Raw genomic sequence first — 27,439 nt, forward strand, 5'->3', positions numbered from 1 at the left:
GGCAAAAGGAAGTAAGAATCACCTGTAATACTACCACTCAGAGATATTCCCTCTTAATTTGGGGCATACATTCTTCCAACTCCTTTTCTATGCAACGATATTTTAACATAATTGAAATCATGATGCATACTTAATTCCATCCTCTTCTGATTTTCTTTGAACAAATCTAAACATTTTCTGCTATTTCTTTTTTTCTCCCTATTGCTTTGATTCTAAAGGTAAAGCTGCCATGAACACCTTAGCATTGCATCTTTGATGCCATATTTCAGGAGACATAGAGCATTGATAGCATGCATGTTGGAAGACTTACACCAAGGTAATTGACAATCCGGATATTGTACTTGACCCCATTTTTGTCTTCCTGCATACAGAGTGGACTTTTAGGATGCATTATAATTGGAAATGACCAGATCAGAGATGACACCAAGTGCATTTATAGGAGTAGAATCAGATGTTAACATGCCTGATACCTGAAAAAATTGTTGTTAGTTTCTGGGTAGAAAGGAAATTCAGAAATATAAAATTTAGTCACAATTGCTAGACTTCCAGTCTTCCTACGCTGTTCAAGCTGAGAGCCCATCATTATTTCTGGCAAAAGTCAGTGCTCATTTGTCTGTCAGGCTTCTCTTGCACAACCTAGAGGTTCTCCTTTGTCAAACAACAAAACAGAAGCACAGTAGTTTGGCTATAAAGTTGAAAATAACAGTAGTATTTCTCACTGTTTTAGAGAAAATTCCAAATACAAAGGAGTTAAAATTAAGACAACACTGTTAAAGAAAAGAATAGAATGCAATACACATGTGCCATGTGTATTGACACTCGTCCCATGTGGCTCCTCTCTTCACCTGATTAACCAAAAGTCAAATCCTTCAACCCAGGGATGGTGCACAAAGACACTTTTGGTTTCTGCCTAAGTCAATTCCTATGCCATCTGGAAACCTTTGCACTGAATATGTAGAAAGAAATCAGATCAGAAAATGATAGTATCTTTGGAAGAATGGGGTGATATAAATAAGAAGATATTGGTGAAATAGTTTATATCATTCATTGTTAAAAGATCCATTTTGAAGCTGGCAGGAAGTATAAGATTACAGAGATAAAAGCTCTAACATTGGCTTTAACATTTTTCAAGACAAACGCTGTGGGGGCTTATATGGGCATTAGGGAAGACTGGACTAAGAGTAAAAGCAATACTATGAAAAATGTTTGTTTTTATTTTGTATTTTTGACACTGGAACCCATAAAACCTTCTGATTTTCCATCTTTTCCAGGATGGAGTCTCATTTCCAAAATAACAGTTATCTTCTACTTTGAGAACTCCACCTGTGACAACAGGAATAATAAAGGCTTTCAAGAAAACTACTAAGAGCAGTGTAGACCCTAACTAGATAAAACTTTGGTCTGTGTCCTTTGAACTATAACGTTGTTGACTTGGACTCAGGCATTTACACAAGAGTTTTGAAATTATTTTACCCAGTGGTTCTTAACTGGGGGGATAAATTACAAGCAAAGAAGTACTGGATACATTCTCCTTCTCTTGTTGAGAACTACTGGTAGAATCTAACTTTCTTTTATTTCAGGGGGGAAAAGCAAAGACCCAAGAGAATGGATCAAATGTCCAAAGTCACCTTGTCATTTATGGAAGAATAGGACTAGGAGAAGACTCTTCTCCCAGGATAGCATCCTTTCCACCTTAGAGCTAGAATCCACATGGACACTGAAGCATGAAGGCAGACTCCTTACCAAGGGTGGCTGCTGAGTAATTCTTTGTCCTCTTCCCTGAGTTACATTGCCTCCCGACCCTTAATGTCTCAACTTCTAAACTCTTTCCTTGACCAGGATTCATACATGGTGAAATTGGATTTATGTTTGAGCTTACCTGATGGAACAACTCCAAGTGATTGGGATTGGTTGAGAGAGATCCATACAACTCAACAACAGTGCCATGCAAGATTAAGAACATCCTCATGTGTGAGGGAGGGGAAAGTTTTGGCCTTCTCACTTTGGTGTATCCCTTAGTCCCAGGAAATCTGGTATTTCTAGACACAGGACATCCAGACACTAGAGAGTTGTTCCCCCTTGCCCCATCCGCCCATAAAATTTCACTCAAGTCCTTCCATAGGGATGGGAGTCTGACATTTTAAAGAGTGGGGAATCTAGTGTCTTTTTATAATTTGTACTAGTTGCTTTTTGGCTAAGATAGATACTAAGTGATTCAAAGATAGTTGTTCTCTTCAGAACTGGAACCTCCTATTGCTCCAATTACCAATATTACTTAAAAGTGTTTTCAGTTTAGTTTAAAGAAAGATACCCATAAGTATACTTTTAATTGTCCATGATAACAGTGGTAGTGATACAAGAAGAAAAGATAAGGATATCCATGGCTAGTATAAAACTGTATTTTCAATATTTATAATAACTTTAGGAAATATTTGTGGAAATGAGCCCATTAAAATCTCAAGTTAAAAAAGATGGCACCATTTGTAACAACCCCAAACTGGAAACTTCTCAAGTGCCTATCAACAATGGAATGGGTGAACTGTAGTATAATCACAATAGAATATTATTGAATATTCTATTGAAATCACAATAGAATATTATTGAACAATGAGAATGAAAGATCCACAGTCAAATGCAACAATATGGATGAATCTCAAATGTAATGCTGAGTGAAAGAAGCCAGACGCAAAAGAATACATACTAATTAATTGAAACTAATGTATGATATTAAAAGTCAGGACAGTAGTTGTCCTTGGAGGAGCAAAGTGGTGGTTGGAAGAAGGGGCTTCTAAGGCACTAGTAATGTTCTGTTTCTTAAAGGTGCTGGTTACAGGGCTGTCTACGGTAGGAGAAAGTTCACTGAGCTGGGTACACTTACGTTTTATGAAACTGTTGTGTGTTATATTTCAATAACTTTTTTTTTCTTTAAAAAAGGCCAATGGGCATCTTTCAAGAAGCAAGAAAACCAACACTCATATTTTGAACAGAAATTCCCTCATTTTCGTTTTGTTAGGAAAAATAAGGATGTTGGAAGTGTGCCTCTTTTGTAAAATGTTAATCAAGTAATGAAATGAACCAAACTAGCCAAAAGGACAGGGAAAGAGAACATGAAAGCCTCAAGAGATGAGTTCCTATCAGGGACGCAACAGTCCCCTCCCAGAACTCTTATGTGAGTTAGGATTTTAGAAGCAGGTCTGTCTGAGGTGGGGAAGCCTCTCATTTATATTCAGAAATGCACTTTCCAAAGCTAGACAGCTAGCACAATAGGCTTAGTGAGTAATGGGCTCACAATTTCAATTTATTATCAAAATATTTCCATCAGACAACAAACGTGAAAAGATAAAGAGATGCAGAGCTATATAGATGCCCTTTTATCGGAGCCACCTCAGGGACAGATTTTATTCTGAAAATCCTGATTGTAAACCACAGGTCTTATGTATCTTTAGACAACTGTCCAATGGCCATTTTTCACCTAGTTTGTGCTTAAAGTTTTTTATCAATATGATTTATAAGTGTAAAAATCTCAAATCTTCATCTGTACATCACTTTACAGATCTTGGTTCGGAACTATCTGTCTGAAACTTCGATATTCAGTGATTACCTATAATAATAATTACTTAGTCATAAATGTAATAATTAAATATAAAAATTATTATTTATACATTACTACAAATCTCTTAAAAAGATCAAGTTTTGAGAGGGAGAGAGAACAAGAAATTGCTTAGAAAATTGCAGGGAGCCTTGAGAATTTCAACATCAGTGAAAGCAGGTATAATGAAAAATAGTTTCAGACATTCATTTTCGCCCTAAGAGTAGCTTAAAATACAATGATTTCAGGATGAATAACTGATGATTGGCAAAACTGGTTTAAAATTACATTAAGTCCCACGGCCCCAACATGTATAAGAATTCTTTGGACGATTTTTGCAGGAGCATAAATGTTACAAATAAAAATAAAAATAAGTAATTAGGCAATGTGTGTTTTAACTCTCATGCCACTGCTGTGCTTTTGGAGCCAACTGTATTCTCCAATCTCTTCTTTCTCCCTTTGATTAGAAATCCCAGTCTACATCAAGTGGTTAACACTGTTTTCAAGAGGTGACATCAAACTGGCAGATCGTATGAGAAACAGAAATGAATGGTAATATCTTTAGACATAAAGCGTTATTTACACAGTGAGAAGTGATTGATTTGATAGACACCAGACCCCACCCCTCCTCTCCATACCTTTTCCAGAATAACCTAACTTCGTTTCTAAATGATGCTCTCTCATCTCTGTTAACTACCCCCATGTAATTACAGTGACTTTGGTGGCCCATTTTCTCTTGGACAGAGTTTCCCATTTTCATGGTGTTGGCAAGGCTAACCAAAGGCTACGTCGCTTTTTCTGAAGATCACCAAACTCGGCATTTCTTTTCTGGATTCATGTATGAGTTCTTGCGGCAATGATAGGCCTCTGAAAACTCAGGGGAGTTCTGCAAAGTCCCAATAATTCTGTGAAACAAAACAAAGTCACCATCAGCATTTGATACTTATGTCCATACCATATAGGAGAAGCTCTACAGAATTTCTATAGGTGTAGGTGTATTGAGGGAATTTGAAATTTACAGTTTAAGAGAATAATAATTATCATAAAAAAGAAACAGGTAGAATAAATTTGTTATTTGTTAATAGAATTTTTAAGTGAGCAGGTAACAAAGCACAGGAATTAAGAGCACAGATTTGAAGATGGCATGGCTTGAATCCTGGTTATATGTTGAATCTATTTCGCTTCTCTGTGCTTCACTTTCCTTTTCTATAAATGCATATAATAATAGTACCTGCATCTTAAGGTTGTCAGTAAAGTAAGTAAGATATACACGTTGTAAAATAAATGAATAATACATATTTGGAATTGCAGTTATTATAATAAGAGTTTGGCCAAAAATAAAATCATGAGTGTTCATTATCTTTTGGAAGGGCTCACACAATAACAAGTATAACAGACTAAATAGATATTTGTTGATTTAATAAGGAAGAGAATTATTTTCTTTCTTTCCAAAAGAACTCCATAGATATCAGAAACTGGATTCAGCCTGAGTAACTGGAAAAGGCTGGCAGAAAGTCAATTCTTCTTATCTCTGACCCCAATGGGCAAAAACAACACTGTCCAACCCACTTTCGGCACCAAGCAACATTTTAGGAGACAGATAGGTCAGTACAGTGATGCAGAGGTGATGTTTTCACGTCAACCCCAAACCAGCTCCTTCCCTTCTCTTCCCACTGGGACCACCCCACCACACCCACCTTGGATTGGGAGGAAGGGCAGGGAGGCAAACAGACTAGGGTGATGGGAAGACCTCAAGCAAGTGACAGGAGAGTATGTTCTAATTACTGAGATTTCCTCACGTGGCAGATGTGCTAAGTGTAAATCTTTGCACTCTTACCTCCTCTAACCCATTCTCTAAATCAAATCCCTTAATTCCCTTATTTAAAATCTTCCAGGGGCTTGAATGAAAGTCAACTTCCTTTCTGTGGCTTCCAGTGTTTTGAGGGCTCCAGCCGACCTTCCTGGCTTCCTCATAGTACGTTCGTTCTTCATCCCATTTCTCTCAAACTACACCGACCTACTTTCCATTCATGAAACCAGCCAATTTCTTTCCCTCTTCAGGGCTTTCTGCTCCCACTGACCATAGTCCCTGGAAAGTTTACTCCCCAGTGACTACATGACTCACTCCTTCTCAGCCTTCATGCCTCCACTTAAACACCCCTCCTCAGAGGCTTTCTTCAAATAATGTCCAGATTAGTTCCTTCCACCTGCAGTAGCCCTCTTGGTTCACAGTGATATGTTCTCCTTCTTTACTTCCTGACATAACCCTACCTAGTAATGTGAGGGCAAAATACTGTGTATCTCTTGCTCCCTGCTGCCTTCCCCCCAAGCCTAGCACAGTGCTTTGTATATTGTAGGACTCAGGACATACATACCGAATAAATGAGTCTGTTGGCTGGTCACGGTGATTACATGTATACGAGGAATAGGGCATTATAAAGAAAATGTCCTGCTTGGCATTTTTGTTGTTTATTTGCTACAACCAACTAGAGAGAAAGCAAGCACTTGCTTTCCTTATTCCCATTCCAGGAAAGATAACTGAATTTCTGAAAATCTGACTCCCTAATGTGTCAACTATTACCACATCAACTATCTCTCATCCCCAACATCGCAACTCCTCTATCCCTTCAGGGAGAATATAAACCTTTTTGGTTATGTGTGTATTTTTAGTACTCCTAGAAAAGTCCTAAAGATTAATAGGAATCTTCCTGGTATTGGGGGGAGGGCGGGTGGTGATTGAAACGGGGTGGGGGCCAGAGCTGGGGCATTTACGTCTATTAGTCCATTTGATACGGAAAAGACTGGCTTCCCAGTGCTGAGGAGGGGCCCAGTAATGTGCCCTCTCCTTTGTGTGAACGGCACAGACATGCCTCCCACTATGAGCAGGGTCCTGAGAGAACCTCTGATAGGATGGGGTGTAATGGGCCCTTGCCCATGACCACCTGAAGGAAATGGAGCCACCTGACTTCAGAGGGAGCCCTTGAACTGCAGGGATATCAGCAGTGACCACAGCAGGCTGGAGATGGAGGCTAATTCCCTAATTTCTAGGTCTTCGGGTTCCTGAACAATCTTAAAAAGGAGTACACTGAAAACTACTGAAATCAAACTTCTTACTTCCTTGCTTAGGGTGGGAGCTTACAATTGAGTTAATTTGCTATTATAGTAATAATAATAATAATAATAATAATTATAAATGTGTCACTTCTTACATCTAAAAGTTTAAGAACAAATTCACTTGATACTTGGTCAAAAGTAATTATATGCAGGAATAAAAAGATTTTATTTTATTTTTAGTAATCTCTATTCCCAACGTGGGGCTCGAACTCATGACCCCATGATCAAGAGTCACATGTTCTACTGACTGAGCCAGCCAGGCACTCCAAAGAATAAAAGGATTTTAGACATCAGGAATTTGTATTGGTCTTTAGTCTTTTAAGTTTCTGGGCTCACGGACTCTGAGACAGAAAGATGCTTTGATTCATTTAATTCAATCCCCTTTCCACTTTAGGAAGCCCTATATGCTGGCTGAATGACAGTCATCATGGTGGCCCGATTGTTCCTCAAACTGGGGAGAAAGCTCCCTGATGGGCAAGGAAATCATCTGAGAGTCACTTTTTTGTTTTCATTTTAGTAAACTTTTTTAATAAAAGGATTGTGTCTTAGATATAATCATATGGGGACAAGTACTTCAGTAAAATGTCCAAACCCATGACTTAATTCTACATTTGTCATAATAATATCAAGGAAATTAAACACATACACACACACACACACCCCTCAAAAAAGGGAAGTCTTGGGGCGCCTGGGTGGCGCAGTCGGTTAAGCGTCCGACTTCAGCCAGGTCACGATCTCGCGGTCCGCGAGTTCGAGCCCCGCGTCAGGCTCTGGGCTGATGGCTCAGAGCCTGGAGCCTGTTTCCGATTCTGTGTCTCCCTCTCTCTCTGCCCCTCCCTCGTTCATGCTCTGTCTCTCTCTGTCCCAAAAATAAATAAACGTTGAAAAAAAAAATTTTAAAAATAAAAAAATCATAACAATCCTAATTGTGATTGCAAATAATTATAAATCTTCAAATGAAGCAAAAACTAATAGAATTGAATTGAGAAACTGACAAATCTACAATTATGCTTGAGGACTTCATGGCTCCTCTCTCAGTAACTGATAAAAGATATAGACAGAAAATCAATAAAGGTGTAGAAAATTGAAACATCTCTATAGGGGCGCCTGGGTGGCGCAGTCGGTTAAGCGTCCGACTTCAGCCAGGTCACGATCTCGCGGTCCGTGAGTTCGAGCCCCGCGTCAGGCTCTGGGCTGATGGCTCAGAGCCTGGAGCCTGTTTCCGATTCTGTGTCTCCCTCTCTCTTTGCCCCTCCCCCGTTCATGCTCTGTCTCTCTCTGTCCCAAAAATAAAAAAAAATAAAAAAAAAAGGGAAGTCTTCACAAAGCACCAATGGGAGTTAGCAATGTGGCAACACTCAACCTCAGGCACACTTAGCTCTTCATTTCAATTCCAGCTCTTCTCTTTCCATCCAAAGGCTTCGCTTAGACAATTTGATTCTGAATAATTAGGTCAACAACGTACCAGGCCTTCACTTACCTTCCTAGCACTCTAATTAATGTCTTATTGTTTACATTAAATCTTTGGAAGGAGGACATAAATAATCTATTTCAAAAAATGGATACATTATTAATCAAATGAATCCCTTCTCTTAAGAGTGGGGTCATATTTCATTAATATTACATAAAATACTTACCTGAATTTCGTGCTACATGAAAACTGTGTGGCATATGTGTTTATAATAACAAAGATAAATGGCTTTTATTAATTATTTCTTAAAGTGATTTACTTGAAAGTTTTATTTTATTATATAAAATATTTTATTGTACTATTGTTGTTTATTGCCTTGGCAAATAATCACTTCTTTTAAAAACATTTAAGATATAGAGAGTTGAACATCAGGTGACCAAGAAGACTACCTCTGCCTGCACTTAACTGGATTTTTGAATTACTGAATGAGCTTTTTGCAATTAATTGGTCTTCTGACAACCCTTTGTTCCTTCTTTTAAATGAATGACTTGGTTACCAGGTTAACTAGCTTCATTCATAAGTAAACTATCCAATCTTTATCATTAACTGTTGTTGATGATTTTGTTAAAGTAAGGTCACCTTGATCAGCTTATGCTCCACTATGGATTGACAAAGAAATAAATGCCAGAATAGATTCCCAGATCCAGTCTGAAGATTAACAAGTGCTAACAGGAATTCTACAGGGTTCACCAAAATCCAAACTAACACTTACAAAATATCAAAACCAATGCGAATATTTAAGGTAAATGGAGGAAACATTAGTATTTCAAAGACGATTTAGCATATGCATACTATATCATAGAATAATAGGGAATAAAATCACCATATTACTTGGAAATGTCTACATAAAACACTAGAAAGACTATCTTACAAAAAGTGCTAGAAATTAATCTGTGGGGAAAATTTCTTGCTTTATTAGTAGTGTTAGTTCTATAAAGTGCCCTTATATTCTGACTGGAAGACAATTATCCACCAATTTAAGCATCTATTTTAAAAATTTTTCTTAAGTGTTTGTTTTTCAGAGAGAGAGAGACAGAGCATGAGCAGGGGAGTGGCAGGAAGAGAGGGAGACACAGAATCTGAAGCAGGTTCAAGGCTCTGAGCTGTCAGCACAGAGCCCGATGCAGGGCTCAAACTCACAGACTGCAAGATCATGACCTGAGCCAAAGTCGGATGCTTAACTGAGCCACCAAGGGGACCCTAGCAACTTAAGCATCTAAATTAGCACTTTTACTATTTAAGTAGCATATACATTGGTATCACTTTGTCCCTTTGGACTTCCTTTAAAAAAAAGTATCAGACCCTTTTATATTGTTTAGAAGTATTACATCTGAATAACTTAGAAACACATGTGTAGTTTATACGGTAAATATTAGCATAACAACCATTCCGAGTGACTGCAGATGGCTAAGAAAAACTGAATTTCCAAAGAAGTCATTTAAATTTTGAGTTCAATTTCTAGAACCTCATGGGGAAATGTTTGTGTTTGAAATACTAAAGTTTTTAGAAGTTTATGTAAAGTACATAAGACTTTGGTTAGGAAGAATAAGACAATTACAGCTCAGACCTAACAATTGTTTTATAGATTCAGCTTTATATCAAGTATATTTTGTCTTTTGTTGTTAATACTGTGAATATTTAAGTGTAAGCTTACAAAATCTCCATTTCAGAAATGTTTCTACACAGCCCACTATGCACAATTTTTCACTAGCAATTCAATTTCTATTAGTTTTTAAGGCTCTTTAAAAAATATGTTTTACTTTGTAGAGCCAGGAAGCAGCTTGTTTCCAAAACTAAATGTAACCTCAACCTTTTGCCAAGGAAATCCCTTTACCTCCAGAGAAAATAATAATTTCCTTGACAAAGGGTTGGCATTCCATTTACCCTTTTAAAAAAAACAACACAGACTTTTCTTGCTATAAATGAAAAATAGTCAAGGAGGCATCTTTTGCACCAGGATAGAGAAAATGGAAGTTACAAATAATTTTACATATTTTATAATAAAATAATATGTACTTTTATAGAGAGCAAATTTTACATATTTATAATAAAATCCTTTCAGTTTAAAATTGAAGGTAGAACAGTTACATATTTACCTACATATCATTTAACCGGTGATCAGTTACTGACATTCTGAACTATACAGACATAAGAAATGAGCAACAAAGAGCCCTTGACTTTAGTTAATAAAAACTGTTTCAAATTACTCATGGAAATTCTTATTCTGTTTATACCTTTCGTGTCTAAAAATAATTCTAGTACTAATTTTCACACACATATATGTAACAGACACTTCTATATTAACATTAATATTCAATGGCTCTTATGAGAATTTAATCCTCATTTTATATATTAAGAAATTGATTAAGTAACAGCTTGCAAATGGCAGAATCGTGAGTAAGAACTCAAGTGTTTCTTACTTCAAAGCTTGCATTCATTTTTTTTTTAACCGTACAAGTTTAAAGATATGCTTTCTGACCTAATCAGAATAAAGGAATGAAATGGCAAAAGGCAGGCAATGTAGTAACAGAAAAGAGAACTAGGAAAGAAACAAACAGAAAAACCCTAATAAAAAGCCAAAATTAAAAGTCAAAAAAAGCACTACTGTATCCCCATCAGTGGCTCCGTATTGTAGGAATAAGTCGCTCCCCACACTAGCTTTTGAGGATTTCAGGAGACTAATAAGCACTAAAATGCCAACTAGTAGTCATAACAGTCTGTGTCGTTTAAAAACAAAGGCTAGGTTTTGTTGAGGATACTGTGTTAATAAGGCAACAGGGTAGAAAATATTTTAAACAGAGAAATTTTCATCCAGTGGTTAAGATGAAAACATTAACACTCAAGGGACAAATTGTAGCTATCAAAAGCTTTCAATTTGCAAGCCTCATTCTCTGAGGATGCCAGGTGTATCACGTACTACAATAATATTACTTAAATTCACTTAAGTTTCTACGGACATATGCTTTAGTTCATCGGGATATGGAGGGAAGAACTTTGACCAATTAGATTGTTCTCATGGTTAATGTGAGTGTATAAATTGCATTCGTTGCCTTCAGAATTAGATTCCCGTACCTTCATTTCTGAAGACTTCAGTAAGGAAAAAGCAAATTCTAGAAACGAAACAGTTACTTGGGTAAACCATGATGGGAATTGACCTAGTGACTTTTGCTGCTCATTACCTAAAAAAGAAGTTAATTTGAATATTCTACCAAGACTGAATTTACCTTGGATTATAAACATATTGGGCATACAATAAACAGTTGCTGAAAGAATGAATTTTGAAAGAACTGTTAAGGCAAATACTAAATGATGGTGATTACAATGATGATACTAGGACAAGCTGAGTAAATTCTTTAATTTGTAAATGTGCTATTTTATTGTTTCATAATTGAATGTGGTTTTTCCCCAGGAGTGAATGATCCGGGCAGTATACTTATGGCTATTTTAGGAAGGGCTTTTAAAACTCAGCCCCTTAATTCTCTCTTGTTCTCAAACTGTTTTCTAACCACTCTACAAAATTTTTAATTTGTTTTTCAGAGTTCCTGCTTGAGAAGTGTTGTTGATCATTTAGCAGTGATGAAGTGGTATAGTATGTTGGGAGGGGGAACATCAATAATTTAGTCCTAACTGGATACACAGGGATCCAGGTTTTAACACTGAAACACTGGTTCGAGTGATTCTCTTTCACTGTTTTGATTTCTCTGAGATTTTCTGGTCTCGGAAGGACTTTAGATTTCTTCTAACTCAACCCTCCACTCTACAGCGCATTTTTCTCCAGCATCCTTAATGACCTGTTCTCTGACTTCCGCTTCAAGGTATCCTCTCCTGGAGCTCTGGGGCTAACTTTATGTTGGACAGCCACTGATTACCTCTAATTAAGCCTCTAATTCTAATTAACCTCTAATTAAAGAACATTTCTCTTTATGTTGAATGCAAATCTTTCTTTGGAATAGGTACTCATTGGTGCTAGGCTTAAACTTTTCATAGCCTCTTAAAAATGTCTATGCTAGCTTTAAATAGAGCTACTATTCTCAGGCAGCACCTTTGTTGGAATCCATCAAGCACTGAGCATTGGTCACGTATATTCTGAGGATAACAGCAGTCAAGGCTATGCTCATGTAAACATGACATTTATCCTGTTTTGTTCTGGTGATCATTTGTTCTATGACCCTCAAAAGAAAAAAACAACAACTGTATTTCAAAATTTTATAGTCACAGTTAGAAAAAAAAAAACAATTTCCAAATTTAGAAGTAATGGAGTCAATATTGGAGCACCGGACTGCTGTTCAAACCCATGTACCTGAAATTCCCTGGGCTGTGAACATCTGTTTTAATGGAGTTGACAGCATACTCTGGCCTGTAGGTCCCACACCACACCTAGGGATAGGGATAGAAAAAGGAAAGTAGTGTGCTTAGGTTCAAAGATTATTTGTTTGAGAAAGCCAACTTCCTATTGCAAAAATTGGAATTCTGCATTCCCCAACCATTTACTCTTCAAATAATTGTTCAGTGATAGGCAACCAGAAACATAATTATCATTAATATGATATGATAGTCTGTTATAAACAATGAAAGTCAGTCAAGTCAAATGCTCTGCCATAACTGATTAAAACAAGAAAACTCAGCATGCAATATCTAACTTACTATGAAATTATAACTCAACATGATTTTCATATCTATCAATCAAAAAAAGATACACTACCTGGGCAAAGTTCAAGAAGAATAGTTGTTTGTGATTTAGGTCAAGTCCAGGAAGTAGTTTTTCTTCACCATTCTTTTTAACATAATTTTGATAGGCCTAGGCAGTTAATGAAATAGAAACATGATGTTTATAATTTTGAAATTTATGTATAAATCTATGCAAAAGACCATGTAACCAAGTAACCAAGTAATTAACTTTTTATATCAGGATCGCCATAATAATATATTTACATATGGAAACTTAACAACTATTTCATGGATTAGAAAGAAAACCAGAATTTATTTACAAATGGTCTGAAAATATCAATGATCAATAAATGTCAGTTGAATGAATGGATGACTTAAATAAATGATGAAAAACTTATCTAAATATTGTTCTATAGAGAGATGGATAAGTCTGGTTGTTGGAAGAATGGATTGCCAAGGGAGTTTGTGATGGTTGTATTTAGCACAGTTATTACTCTTAGCAAAAAGACTTTCATCAGACTTCGTTTGAATGATTCAGGCCCAAAGTCAAGGCATTCCTTAAGATCTCTTAAAAATTAGTATCCTGTGATTCTAAGCATAAAGATGAGCAGTTATTGTGGCCCCCTGGAAGACAAGGCAAAATAGACTGAACCTCAGTTGCGTTAGGAAGAAGGAATTTAGGTTACTTGAATGTCAGAAAGTGTTCTTAATTCTTAAGGCTTTATGAACTCTATTAAAAAATGCAGTTTTTGTCTACTAAATATACTTAAGAGATTTACAACAAACTTTCTGAGATGTGTTACTTCCAATTTAATACAAACGAAAGCGATCACTCAGATAGGCAGAAGATATATTTCTTCCTCCTTGCCATTGACATAGATTTACTGAGTATCTCCTTTGTAAAGATGCTAGGAGCATGGGGAAGACTTGATCCTGCTCCCTCCTAGGAAGCTCACAATATAGCAAGGGGACAAGGTATTAGATTCTATGATTTCACATATAATAAAATATTTGCACACTTGTAATTTGCTTCCTTATAATAGTTCTGTACTTGTTTTAGGTGAGGATCTTCATGGAAGTACCATCAACCCAGATTTTGACTAGAGTTTTACAGGAATGATTTTTAATCTGTCTGAATATTAGAATAACTGTGGGGGTTTGGGAGTATTAAGAGTGCCAATTTCGTCCACTTCCAGGCAAAATGAAGTGACAAGAACTGGATTTACCTTCCTGCTGAAACAACCAAATGATGGACAAAATATATGGAACAATGGTGCACATTACACTGGACATCAGGCAAAAAGGAGAGTGACCTCTCTGAGATGGTGAACATATAGGATAAGCCCTATAATTGCCCCAGTGTATTGCCTTAAGCATTTGCAGTTTACAACGTAGAGAAGAGAAACTCAATCAGAGTTTAAGGGACTACTTGAGTTGAGGAGATGCTGAGAGTTCAAGGACACCAAGGACAGAGTCCTGAAGAGGAGAAAGCCACACAGAAGAGGATCTCTAGAGATCAAGTAGTCAGCTGAGTATGTGAGTATGCATATGAGCAAACTACCAGAAACTAGGGAAGGAACCATGAAAAAGGATTAGAGATAAAAATGCCTAGTATTCACACAGGACAAAAATGGAAGACCTTGAGTTTCACACAGTAGGGTCTTGCCTCAGCAGTGGAGAATAACTGTCCCTGGACTGAACACTACCCTAGTCCCACCAAACAAGTTGTAAAAGCAAGATCCAAAAGGATCAAACCATTTCTAAGGAATTTAACTGTGTCCAAGTATAAAGCTCAAGAATATTTGTGCGAAAACAAAATACCTAGTATCCTAAGAGGTAAAATGCACATTGACTGGCATCCAGTCAAAATATTACCAATCATTCAAAGAAGCAGCAATGTACCACCCCCACCCACCCCAGATTCTGTTGGGATTCATTCTTTTGGAAACTTTGCAGGCAGCTTAATCTCTCAAGTCTTACACTTTGATCATCCATGGTCACTGCCAAGTCACAGGTTCTACCAGTCATCTTTCCCTCACTGCTTCCCCTTTCCTGGCCCAACCATTAAGTCCCTCCTACTCCCTTCTAACCCATACATTTCTATAGTGGGAAAATAACCCTACATCTTCATCCATTGCATAGGACATTCCATCTGTGTTGGTTTTAGAGAAGCCTGGTTCTGTCCTGAGGCACCTTGACCCTTGTACCTTCTCAAGTAGACACTGCTCATTGTCTCACATGTGAGCTACCTCGGGGTTAGAAGAGGCATTTAAAACTACCCTCTCTCTTTCCCCTTGTTGATTCCAAGACCAGTATCCCTCTACTCTTTTGTGAAAATCCCTACTTTTTCTTGTGCGCATGGCATCGACTAGATCATCCTTCAACCCATCAAATAATGACATCTTTCATGGAAGGTTTGCAGTTACATCTCCAGCGCTGAGAATAGTAAGGTCCTCAACAAGTATTTGTTGAATGCAAGAATGAATGGAAGGCTAAACAAGATTCTAAGGGATGCTCTATGGATATACCCCTCTGGATATAATAGTTTGGATGACTACAAGGCCACATGCCACAAGGCCATATCACTTCAGTCCCTCACTGTATCAGTGTAACTGGACTGTGGTTGATGCTGATTATGGTTCCTAACTGCTTCACCTGCTGTGAAATTGGGGGTCCCATTTAGTACACTGATCAATGACTGAAATAATCCTTTTTATGAGATACCTTTTCTAAAAAATTTTTTCAGAGATTAATTCTTAGAAAAATGTTGCTTCCTCTATGGAACGTGAATGTCTCCTCATTTCTGCTCATATAACATTCCATGTTTCTTCTCCTCAGCTTCTCAGGAGCTTAGACTGGTGTTCAGCTCAATCGTAACTGTACTGCCCAATCCCCTTTTTCCCCATGTATTTTCTACTTTCTATTCATTGCTTACTCCCTACATTATATGCACCTTTTGCTAAAGGCTTTACATCAGTGATTAAGTTGATAAATATATACTCCAAACATTAAAATGGGAAACAATATTATTACTCACTCTGTATGCTTGGCCAATGCCTCCATTATCAGCAATATTTTCTCCCAGTGTATTAATTCCATTGAGCTGTTAAAAAACAAAAGATGCTTAAAGATTCTCACCTGTATTTGGATTGTTAAGAAGGCATCAATAATGCACTTAAGATGGACTATATATCTATTCCTCAAAAAATTGAAAACAGAAATACCATATGATTCAATAATTTCACTATTGGGTATTTACCCAGGGAAAACAAAAACAGTAACTTGAAAAGATATATTTATTTACTGTAGCATTACCACAGCCAGGGCACAGAAACAACCTAAGGGTCTATGGATAGGCAAACAGGTAAGGAAGAAGTGACACACACACACACGCCCACACACACACACACAGGAATATTACACAGCCATAAAAAAGTATGAGATCATGCCATTTGAGGCAACACGGATGGACCTAGAAGGTATTATGTTGTCAGGCTGAGAAAGACAAATACCATATGACTCCACGCATAAATGGAATCTAAAAAGGATGAATTAAAAAACCAGAACTATAAATACAGAGAACAAACTGATAGTTGCCAGACGGGAAGGGGACAGGGGGATGGACCAAATGGGTGAAGACCAGAGGGATATTCAGGCTTCCAGTTATAGAATGAGGAAGGCACAAGAATAAAAAGCAGAGCATAAGGAATACAGTCAGTGATACTGTAATAACAATGTCAAGAGACAGACGGTAGCTACACTTGTGGTGAAACCACAGTGTATAAAATTGTCAAGTCACTAAGTTATATATCTGAAACTAATGTAACATTACATGTCATCTACATTCAAACAAAATAAAACATCATCGTCGTCAACAACAACAACAATAAAAAAGACTGAATATATCTAAAACTTTTCAAGAGAGTGCTGATGACATACATGTTGTCCACCAGCTAGGTCCCAGGAGAAGTTTCCATACTGGTACACCATGCATTGGGATTGGTCTTTAAAATTATTTGCAGACTGTTGAGTCCACCAGTCAACAAGGTCTCCATCCTTATTAAAATTCCTGCCTGTAATATAATGATTTAAGTAAAATGGGAACTCATTACATTAAGAACTACAATAAGGTATCTTTAATCTGAAAGGCAAGGAACAAAATACCACTGTGTGAGAGAACACTACACTGGACAGGTAATGAGAGGAACTGCTCCCTCCCTCATCCTGTGTTGATGAAACCTGGGCTGCCAGGGCCTGCTTTGCTGATGTGCCTTAGTATTAATCCGGGCCTTGCGTCCACTTGGTTCCTGATATCTCAGCCGAGGCCACCAGGTAAACCACTCCTGAAATCGTGCCTTGCTTCTCTTGGAGAGTTTTCATGTTGACCAAGACTGTTTAATTTGATATTTTGAAACTTAAAAAGACCATTATTTTTATTCTGCATTCATTTCATATCTCAGACCCTTCATGAAACACACCGTGGACTCAGTTTCCCTCGACTTCAAGCACACAGAAAGAAGTGCCTTCCTCCTGGGGCTTTCCCACTAATGCTAAACACATTGATCTTTCCCTTTTTTGAGTTACAGTGGCATTTATTACATGTCATGTTTTAAGACTTCATTTGATCATCCTTTTAAATAGTTACTTATGATGTAGTGAATAAGAAAAGGGCTACAAAGATAAATTACTTGAACTCACATCCTGATTCCACTAATTCCTAGCAATTCTTTCATGTGCCTTTACTTTTTTCCATTAAAAAAACTGAAATGGTATTAGTACCTACCTGTGAAAATTACTGTATAGTTGAATTAATAGACACTTTCATGAAATAAGACCAAACATTTATCATTGACAAATATCAGTGTCTTCTCAATGTAAATATTTGTGTTATTCCGTCAAGAGCGGAAAGCACACATTGCTTACCTCACTACTAGAAATTTCTGATCTTCCTAAGAACAATTTAAAAGGAATACTAAAAGTATGATTATTAGCCAGTGGTACACTGATGAATAAATATGTTCTTGTAATGATCAAGTATAATAACTCTTAATCAGGTTTATTAGGATCTGTCTCAGCCAAAGGAAAGTGTCCACGGCACTTTACCATTGTCATCGAAGCCATGGGTGATTTCATGTCCTATGACCATGCCGATACCCCCATAGTTCAATGAGTTAGACTGCTGAGCACTGAAGAAGGGGGGCTGCAGGATGCCAGCTGGGAAGACTACAAAAAAAGAAGATGGTTAAAGATTATTGGCATTATTCTGTGATGGCAGGCCTGGGGCTGGCTTTCTGCCTGGTAAGCTATTTTCCAGTATGTCAGTTTCACTTAATTGTATATAAAAATCTTCTGTGATAAGACAAATGTAGGTCTTTTATTATTGATGACAACAGAGAGCTCATCTCAAAGCGGTACTGTAATCTATGATTTATAATCACAATTCACTTTACAAACTCTGCTAAGATTGTTTTTTGCTATAAAGAGTTTAGAGCAAGGGAAAATTATCATCTTCATTCAGAAAGTCTTTTCCCCGCCGCAAATATTTGGGAGAAACAGTTATTTAATCACACAAGTATTTCTTTTAATGTCATCTCTAACATTTTATTCATCTACAATAGCTTGTTAAATAAACAGAACTACTCAATGAAAGGCATCCTCCAATCACATTGCCCAATTTTACTTTTAACAAGGCACCTGTGGCTGTTTATTTCCTTATTTTTGGTTGTTGTTCTTCCTTTTCTTATTGCCCTCACCTGCTCTAGACCCTCGAATATCAGTCCTTTGAGAGCAGAGACTTGTGGGCCCAGAGATACATTTGTTTATTTGTTGAGTCCATTTGTTTTTTGAGTTCATTATCTTCAGCATCTAAAACTAGCAAGGTGCCTGGAACATAATAGGTGCTTAAGAAATAGGTTGAATAGGTGAATGATCAATGATAAATGAATGAACAAATGAATTTACTAAAGACTTTATTAAATAAATATTTTTTATGTCTACCCTGACATCTGCATTAACTTGCTAGCTTTTTACACTTAGATGTCTCACAAACTTTAAATTTCATGTGTCAAACATCAAACTCATCATTTTCCCTTCTAAACCATCACTCTCTTGACTTTATTTCTGATAATGGCATCTGAAGGGTCTCAATCATCCAACATGAACATTTTTTATTGTTTAAATATTTGTTTATTTGTTTGTTTGTTTTTACAAAGTCTTATATAGTCTACTTAGGAAAAGACCAGGTCATGTACCTTCCTTCCAGAAGCGTTTCTTCTGTTTATCTCCTCCTATCAGTCTTATTGCCACCATCCTACTTCATATTATCATTCCTTGTCTTAAGAATTACTTAATTTCCATGGGGCACCTGGGTGGCTCAGTTGGCTAAGCATCCAACTTTGGCTCAGGTCATGATCTCATGGTTCATGAGTCCGAGCCCTGCATCGGGCTCTGGGCTGACAGCTTAGAGCCTGTAGCCTGCTTGGATGCTCGCTCGCTCTCTCTCTCTCTCTCTCTCTCTTTCTCTCTCTCTCTCTCTGTCCCTCCCCTGCTAGTGCTCTGTCTCTCAAAAATAAATAACCATTAAAAATTTTTTTAAAACTTATTTAATTTCCTATGTGATCTTTCCATTTCCTGTCTCACCCAACTATAATCTATCCTAGATCTAATCCATCCTGCAGCCAGACTAAAATGCACCTCTTTGATGGGGGGTGGGGGAAAGGGGAAAGTGGGTGATGGACATTGAGGAGGGCACTTGCTGGGATGAGCCCTGGGTATTGTATGGAAAGCAATCTGACAATAAATCATATTTTTTAAAAAAACCACGCAACTCTGGTCATTATCACTCCCCTGCGAAAAATCCTTGGGTGGCTTTGATACTTTCTAACTAAATATAGCATCTTTTTCCTAGCCTTTGCCTCCATGGTCCTCTCCTACTTCATCTTCCTCATGCCCACCCCCTTCCTCATAGTACTCATAACTTAGCAATTTCATCTTACATGTTTTAAAATTCTAGTATCTACTGAGTTACATCCTGTATTAATAATAATAATAATAATAATAATAATAATAATAATAATAATAATAAAATCTTTGGTAGCAACACCTATTGCATGCAAAACCCTAGGCGACTGCTATGTGGGATTCTAAGAAAAGTCAAGAGAAGGTACCGACCTTAAGAAATCTAAGATCTAGTTATACAGAGTAGCAAATGTTGCTTCTTTGTCTTTTGGGTGAGGCGAATATGGCATAGCCTTGAATGGATTTCAAGGATAAATATTGGATATTTACAGAGGAGACTTTAAAAATATGCTGGACAATTTAAATGGTCTCCAGACCTTTAAAAAAATCTGGAAAGTTGCCATAACATCCAAAATGACAAAATAATTAGAAAATAAATACTTCTGTCCTTGGAGAATTTTGATGAAAGTTATACCTCACATGTAGCTGCCTGAGTTATCAACAGTGCCAAGAAATTATTTTTAGCTTAAAGTATTAAAATTATGTGCAGTACGTTATTCACTTAAAGTGAATACTATCTCCCACACTATGTACTTTGATTAAAATCCACCCGTTATATAAAATGCTCTTATGAAATGTGCTATCAAGACTAAACATTAACTGTAAAGATCCTGCTGCTTTAATTATACCCTGATATGTCATTCTTCAGGCAAGTGATAATATTTTTATGGCTCATATTAAATACTAGTCTTCAAGATCAGCTTTGCAAATTATGATTTCTTGTTTTACACTATCAGCTAAATCTCAGTGATGAGGATTTTCCCCATTAGCCTATCACTATTACCAGTAGACTTCACAACTGTTGATAATAACTGCTTAGTTGTACATTTTTTACATTCATGATTGTCAATTAGTCAATTACATAAGTCACTGGTCCATGAAACAAAAAAACTGTGTTTCTCCCTAACTCCCATGCCCTTGCTTCCCTGGTTTATTTTTTTAAGGCTGCGAGCAATTCAATTTTAGAATCTTGTATAAAGCTTGATGACATCAGGTGAAATCAATTTGGGGTGGAAAAAAGTTAAAAGATTATTTTTTATGTTAAATGGAATACCAATATGTTTGGAAACATTTGCTCTTAATTTTCAAGCCTGAAAATGAGATTCCTAAGAACAAGTAATGTAACTTCAGAAAATTTATTATTTCAACGTCATCATACATTACCCAGGTTGAATACACTAGATAATCCATGGGAGGTTTCTGGAGCTCTATGGACCAAATGTGTGGGGAATAAGAACCAGTGAATTAAACACTTTCAGTATGCCTTCCTGTCTGGGAAGCTGATTTTTTTTTAAATTGATGGAAACTGGCAGGGGTGCATAAGGCAGAATATAGTCTTCCTGTGTGAGTTAGAACAAAAAGTGTTTGGAATTGAATTAAAAAGAAGAAATTATTAATATGATAACTCCCTAAATGATAATAAAACAAGTTCTTTTTTACCATAACATAAAAAGGCCAATCCCATGAGAAATTATATGTGATCTAATTTAAGGTATTTGTGTGAGGGTAGGAGGGTCATTTATGAGACACATGCTATTCTATAGCTATTCTAATTCTGTAATGCACAATTCCAAAATCAAAAGTTGTATATCTATGTATGTATACAGACAGACAGACAGACACACACACACACACACACACACACACACACTTCTATCTAGAAGAAAGACCAAGGTCTGGATCTTCAATTATTTTTAGTTAAGACAATCCCCACGTTGAAGATTTAAATGAATTGTCAAAGAAAAAACATACACATGTCAAAGATTTATTATTGCATGACACTTTCCTTTCCTCTGAATTGCTGTTATTGTAACACAAGCATATGAAAAGATGTTAACAATTTTTCAGATACTGAATTTCTACCTGATGAATTTATCTTCAGAATCTTTAAAAGGTCTTTCTTATTAAGAATGCTTACTGTAGCCAATTCTTGATTATTCAGAGGATAACTGACTACTTTGTGAAATGTTAGGCCACTTTTACCTTCTGCCTTTTCCCTTTTGCTGTGTGCTTCTTTGGTTAGGTATTAAATTCAAATTGAGAACATTCTCTGGTCTTCTCTGATCAGGGAATCTCTGAAGTAAACCAATTTTGAGCCAGCTCCAGGGATATGAGGTAATTCAGAGCCTAACAAGATCCTGCCTTGACCTAAACTGTAGATCTGCTCTAGAGAGGGGCTGAAGGGATTATCATACCAGAGTGGTTCTACAAAAGGTCTGTATGGGTCATCTTGTTGGGATGAATCAGCACCAGGTCTGATAGGATCCAGGGTCCTTCCTCAGCTGGATTAAAATAAAGCTGTATCTTTTAGTCTGCTCAAATACAGACTGAAGTCCAGGCTGCCTCATTTTGCCTTGGAATTCCATAAAAGCTCATTATCCTGTTTAAGTCCAAGTCTATAATGAACTAGATATTATACTGACAGAACTAGTGAATATCAAAAAGAGGTCTTCAAAGTGAAGGCTCTCCAGAGAGAAAGGCACTTTTAAGAAAGGACTGAATGGTTTCTAGGAATACATTGAAAAGGGTAGACTGCATGCATTCTTAGTTGATCATTAAACAGACTCTGGTCTGGGTTTAGGTAATCATTGCACTAGCTAGGAAATGTACTAGACTAGACTTTGAACTAATTGATTTTAACCAACTGCATATGACTTACTTATTATTGATATGTTATAAAAAACAAGTCTTGGGGCACCTGGGCGGCTGTTGGTTAAGCATCTGACTTAATTTTACCTCAGGTCATGATCTCATGGTTGTGAGAATGAGCCCTGCATTGGGCTCTACACTGAGCATACAGCCTGCTTGGATTCTCTCTCTCCCTCTCTCTCTGCCCCTCCCCCACTGGCTCCACTTGTTCCTACAGTCTCTCTCTAAATAAATAAATTAATTTAAAAAAACACACCAAAACCCCCCCAAAACACACACAACTTTTCTGATTATTTTATATAATTAATTTTCATGTCATATACCAAAATAAATTCCAGATGGCTAATGATTTACTCCAAAAATAAAGACCATAAACATACCAGAAGAAAATGTAGCTAATTTCTTAATTTAACTTTTCCTTGGTTTAAAAGCAAGGGGGAAAGGTATAATCAAACTTTAAAACAAAATCAGAGTTATAATTTCTTTTAAAGTTTGTTTTTTAGCCAACGGTAAAAAATATTGCAGGATTTTCCACCATATCTAATCTAATTTGTAACAGAATTCAAGAAAAATGAGGTTTAGGGCATGAGATTTTATTTGAGAATAATGCTGAAAATATTTCCCCTCTTGATTCTCAACCACACTTTGAAATGAAGGGCTAGACTAAGTACACCTGGAGACACTGGCTGTACTGTTTGTTTAGTATACCTGTGATAGTAGTCAATCTGTTGGGTGCCTTTCTACATATTTAAAACCCTTGGGAAAAAATAGGTCCATTTATGTAATACTTAAGAAAAAGTTTAAAGATCTCAAAGTCTTCCCAGGGGAAAAAATTATATATCTTTGTTCTATTAAGTCATTTAGTTATTCATTATACCTCTCACTCATGTATTCATTTCTACACATATTCCTATAACATTACTATTCATGAACATATTAGTTTTTTTTCTTTTTTGATTAAAAGTAGTTAAGCAAATATAATTTCACATGGTTCAACCTAATATAACTGACTTTTCAACTTTCTGAGACCTTTGGAATCTTCCAGAAAAATGGGTGATAGAGATCAGGACCATCCCCACCAGAGCTAACGTACATAATTGCCTGGAGGATGGGATTTCTGCAAAGCTGGTTCATGGAACCTTAAACTTATGCTGATGCTTAGAAAGTCCTAAAGTCAATATAACTTGATGGAGACATGAGAGACATTTAAAAAGCATTCAGAAATAAAATAAAAGTACTTAGACATAAGATAAACCATTTAGCCACAGATGAGAACATTGCAAAAGAAAGAAAACCACTTAATGTAATTTGTACTTACTTAAAATTTGCTATTACAGTGAAACGAGGTACATGGATGCATTTACTTTTAAGGAGTATATTCAATAAATCAATAACTCGGCCTCTGCTGTGCTTTTATGGGGAGTACTTTAAATCGGTCATGCAATTCACTACAAGTTGGTAACAACAGAGAAATATTAAAGAATTGTTTAGGAATAGACCTTACCTATCTGATTTCTGCCTGAAGAATAAAATGCATTGACTACAGCTGCTCCACTTATCCACCTATGGAAAACATAAGAACTCATTACAAATTATACTATTATCATCTGATTCAATCTACTCAACGCAATAAAAGCATTATTACTATTCCAAGAGGAATCTTAACTTTCTGTTTGAAATACGACCAACAAGTTAAAATTAGTTCACTAGGTAAGACAGCTCATTTGAAAATATCTCTACTTTTTGAAAAATCAGAATATATCCCCATCTGCAAATCTGTTATTTCACCTGTGTGAATTTTGTGGAGGCATCTCACAGTACAAAACCTATTCATATGTACCTTTTTGGAAACTGCAATGGATTAACATTATATTGAAATATGTTTACCTTTAGGTTCCTGATACTTGGTAACTATACCAACAATTCTGGAGCAATTGGCAGAATACTGAAGTGTAAGTTGTTAAAACTTCATATTCAAATATATTTACATCTTTTAAATGTTCTAGTTTATTTTGAAACTAAGATACCCCCTTCTCAGGTAGTTAGTTTCAGGTAGTCTGCCTCTGATTACTGCCATTTAAAATTACCTTTTTTAAATGAAGCAATCCAGCTAATTGAGCAAAGGCATATTTTGGTATAATGACTGCAAAGTGAAATCCAGGTGTATCTTAAGTGGATTTGTCTGTCTGTCTATGTATACCATGACTTAGTCTCCATGCAGCATTTAGAGATTTCATAAAATACAGTTCCTGACTTCAGTTTAGTTGAAGAGATGAAAAAGCAGCATAAATTACCATAAGACTAAATGAGACAATGGAAAAAAAAATAGCTCGCAGACAATAATTTGAGGGCAGTATTAAGCTAAAGAACAGGTGACAATGGTCCCATGTCTTTCTGCTCAGATATTATGAAAATTGCATACCAGTAATCATTGTTGGGGGTGTCTGGGTGGCTCACTCAGTTAAGGGTCCAACTCTTGGTTGTGGCTCAGGTCATGATCTTACAGTTTGTGAGATAGAGCTCCACGCTGGGCTCTGCACTGACAGTGCTGAGCCTGCTTGGGGTTCTCTCTCTCTCTCTCTCTCTCTCTCTCTCTCTCTCTCTCTCTGTGTGTGTGTGTGTGTGTGTGTGTGTGTGTGTGTGTCTCCTTGCCCCTCCCCTGCTTGTGTACATGCTCTTTCTCTCTCTCAAAATAACTTTTGATAATAAATAATTATTTTAAAAAATTAAAAAAGACCCAATAATCCTTGTTAGAATATTACTCAGGCTTAAAAAGGAATGAAACCATGCCATTTGTGGCAACATGGATGAACTTAGAGGGTATTATGCTAAGTGAAAGATGTTAGGCAGAGAAAGACAAATACCACATGATTTCACTTATATGTGGAATCTAAAAAAACAAAACAAATGAACAAACAAAAATCAAAAACAGACCCCATAAATACAGAGAATGAACTGATGATTTCCAGAGGAGAGGGGTGTGGGGGGATGGGCAAAATGGGTGAAGGAGAGTGGGAGGTACAGGCTCCTAGTTATGGAATAAATGTCACAGGAGGAAAGGTACAGCACAGGGAATATAATCAATGGTATATAATAGCATTGTATGGTGACAGATAGTAGCTACACTTGTAGTGAGCATAGGATAATTCAGAGTTGTTGAATCACTATATTGTACCCTTGAAACTCATGTAACATTGTATGTCAACTATACTTCAGTAAAATAAAAAATAAAATTATTGTTCAGCACTTTTTTGCAACAGGATTAATATTCCAATCTTAATAAGACTTTTATATATATACATTTTATTTATATATGTTATATATACTAGTATATATATGTGTGTATACACACACACACACACACAGTCATTGAATAATAGATAATGCTTAATTTCAGATAACCCCTTAAATGTCAGCACACATGCATACACTTAAGACAATCATATGTTATTAGCTAACGTATGCCACTTTCAGGGCAATAATTAGTGTGCCAATTATTATCCTACTCATGGAAGGAGTTTACAGTAATTAGTACAATGAGGTTAAATCAGAACTGTTTCCAGACCCTGCTTTGCAAGGTAAGCAGTACAAAGTCAGCTGTCCAAATCAACATTTTAGCTACAATTTCAGTAACTATTGTGGGATGTCAGATGTGAGTTCCTATTTTGATCTCTTAAAAAGAACTGAGCGAAAGCCATATATAACAACTGTCTGATAAATTCTAATTAAGTATGAGTTTTATCTCCAATAACACGACTCAGACATTCATAGAAAACATCGGGAAATTAAAAAAAAAATCCAGATAACACTTCTCTGAATTTTTCTTTAGAAAGAAAATAAATTTGAAGACGGAGTGTGTGTGTGGGAGGGGATGGTTGAACAATATTTTTGTAGTTTGATGCCATTTTAAATAGATAAAAACATTTTCAAACAGGATGGTGTGACTGATAGATCAGTTTTTCCCAATTTCATCATAGGTGAGTCATCACTATTTAAATTTCTTGCAGGTTGAGGATTACAAGCAAATAATTACATTTATTTTAATTAAACTCCACTTGATTCCCACATGATTCTCACATGACTCACAGCAAAAACATATAAATCCAGGGGTGTTAAGACTAAAATCAAGAGATCAGGAACCATACAAAGCAAGTCGATTTTGTTCGTGTGACCAAAAAGGCATTACGGAAGACAATACTTATGTAAGTAAAAACCATGATCAGGAAAAATGATTTATCAGGATTATGTTTACATATATTCACATAGTTATTCACATAGTTATTCCGACTTAGGTTCAAGTGTGGCTCTGAGTCGTGTGGCAGGAGGGGCAAAATGGACAGCGTGCTCTCGCTACTCCTGAGGAGAAACACCATTCCTTATAGCGACTCTTCAGAAAGGTATTTTTCATGTGGTCTCAACATTTTGATAAGCACCTATGGCAGCAGACTTTATGCACAAATAGCTTAAAATTATTCATTTTAATTGTTATAAGATTGATGTAACATGTTTCCAGGTCTCAGTTGTTTTAAGGTTCAGTTTCTCAATTATGAACCGATTTAGTGATGGAATACTCCTCATGGACTTTTATGGGTAATCACAAATCATATGCCAATTTTTTGGTTCTGGACTCAGGCACATGCTACAAATGACAGACCAAAGGTGCCAATCCAAAATGTTTTCTTAAAATAAGTAAAGCACAGAGGAAAGGAGCTGGATGTATGAAAATGTTTCAGAGAGCAACAGGTCTCAGAAGGAGGACATAGATGAATGAAGTTTATAGACCCTTCTCATGTTTACTGCTTTGGTAAAAATAAATGTCATACCTTTGTTTTAGTGCTTTTCTGCTGTTCTGTTACATGACTTTGAGGGGTTTATGATTGCATTTTGATTCATGTCTGTAACTTTCCAGGAGGGAGTGCTTTACATATTAA

The 27,439-nt window shown here is 36.5% G+C and overlaps 1 protein-coding gene and 1 long non-coding RNA gene across 6 annotated transcripts in view; one reads left to right on the forward strand and one right to left on the reverse strand.

Moving 5' to 3' along the window:
• Positions 1-3,277: 3,277 nt before the first annotated feature.
• The window catches only part of MME (membrane metalloendopeptidase), a 99,854-nt gene continuing 75,692 nt past the window's right edge, over positions 3,278-27,439 (reverse strand). For all 5 annotated transcript variants that reach the window (XM_023260452.2, XM_023260454.2, XM_023260455.2 and 2 more), the window contains exons 17-23: positions 24,013-24,071; positions 17,946-18,065; positions 16,782-16,915; positions 15,880-15,945; positions 12,877-12,972; positions 12,475-12,551; positions 3,278-4,494 (exon numbers count right to left, since the gene is read on the reverse strand). In XM_023260452.2, coding sequence (XP_023116220.1) covers positions 4,395-4,494; positions 12,475-12,551; positions 12,877-12,972; positions 15,880-15,945; positions 16,782-16,915; positions 17,946-18,065; positions 24,013-24,071 — 652 coding nt within the window. In that variant the 3' untranslated portion in view covers positions 3,278-4,394. The remainder of the gene's footprint in view (positions 4,495-12,474; positions 12,552-12,876; positions 12,973-15,879; positions 15,946-16,781; positions 16,916-17,945; positions 18,066-24,012; positions 24,072-27,439) is intronic.
• LOC111562285 lies at positions 13,931-27,270 on the forward strand. Its single transcript, XR_006585374.1, has 4 exons — positions 13,931-14,378; positions 24,402-24,460; positions 26,516-26,710; positions 26,801-27,270. It is a non-coding gene; the product is annotated as an uncharacterized LOC111562285 (long non-coding RNA).

The sequence above is a fragment of the Felis catus genome, chromosome C2 (assembly GCF_018350175.1).
Source record: "Felis catus isolate Fca126 chromosome C2, F.catus_Fca126_mat1.0, whole genome shotgun sequence".
Classification (NCBI taxonomy): domain Eukaryota; kingdom Metazoa; phylum Chordata; class Mammalia; order Carnivora; family Felidae; genus Felis; species Felis catus.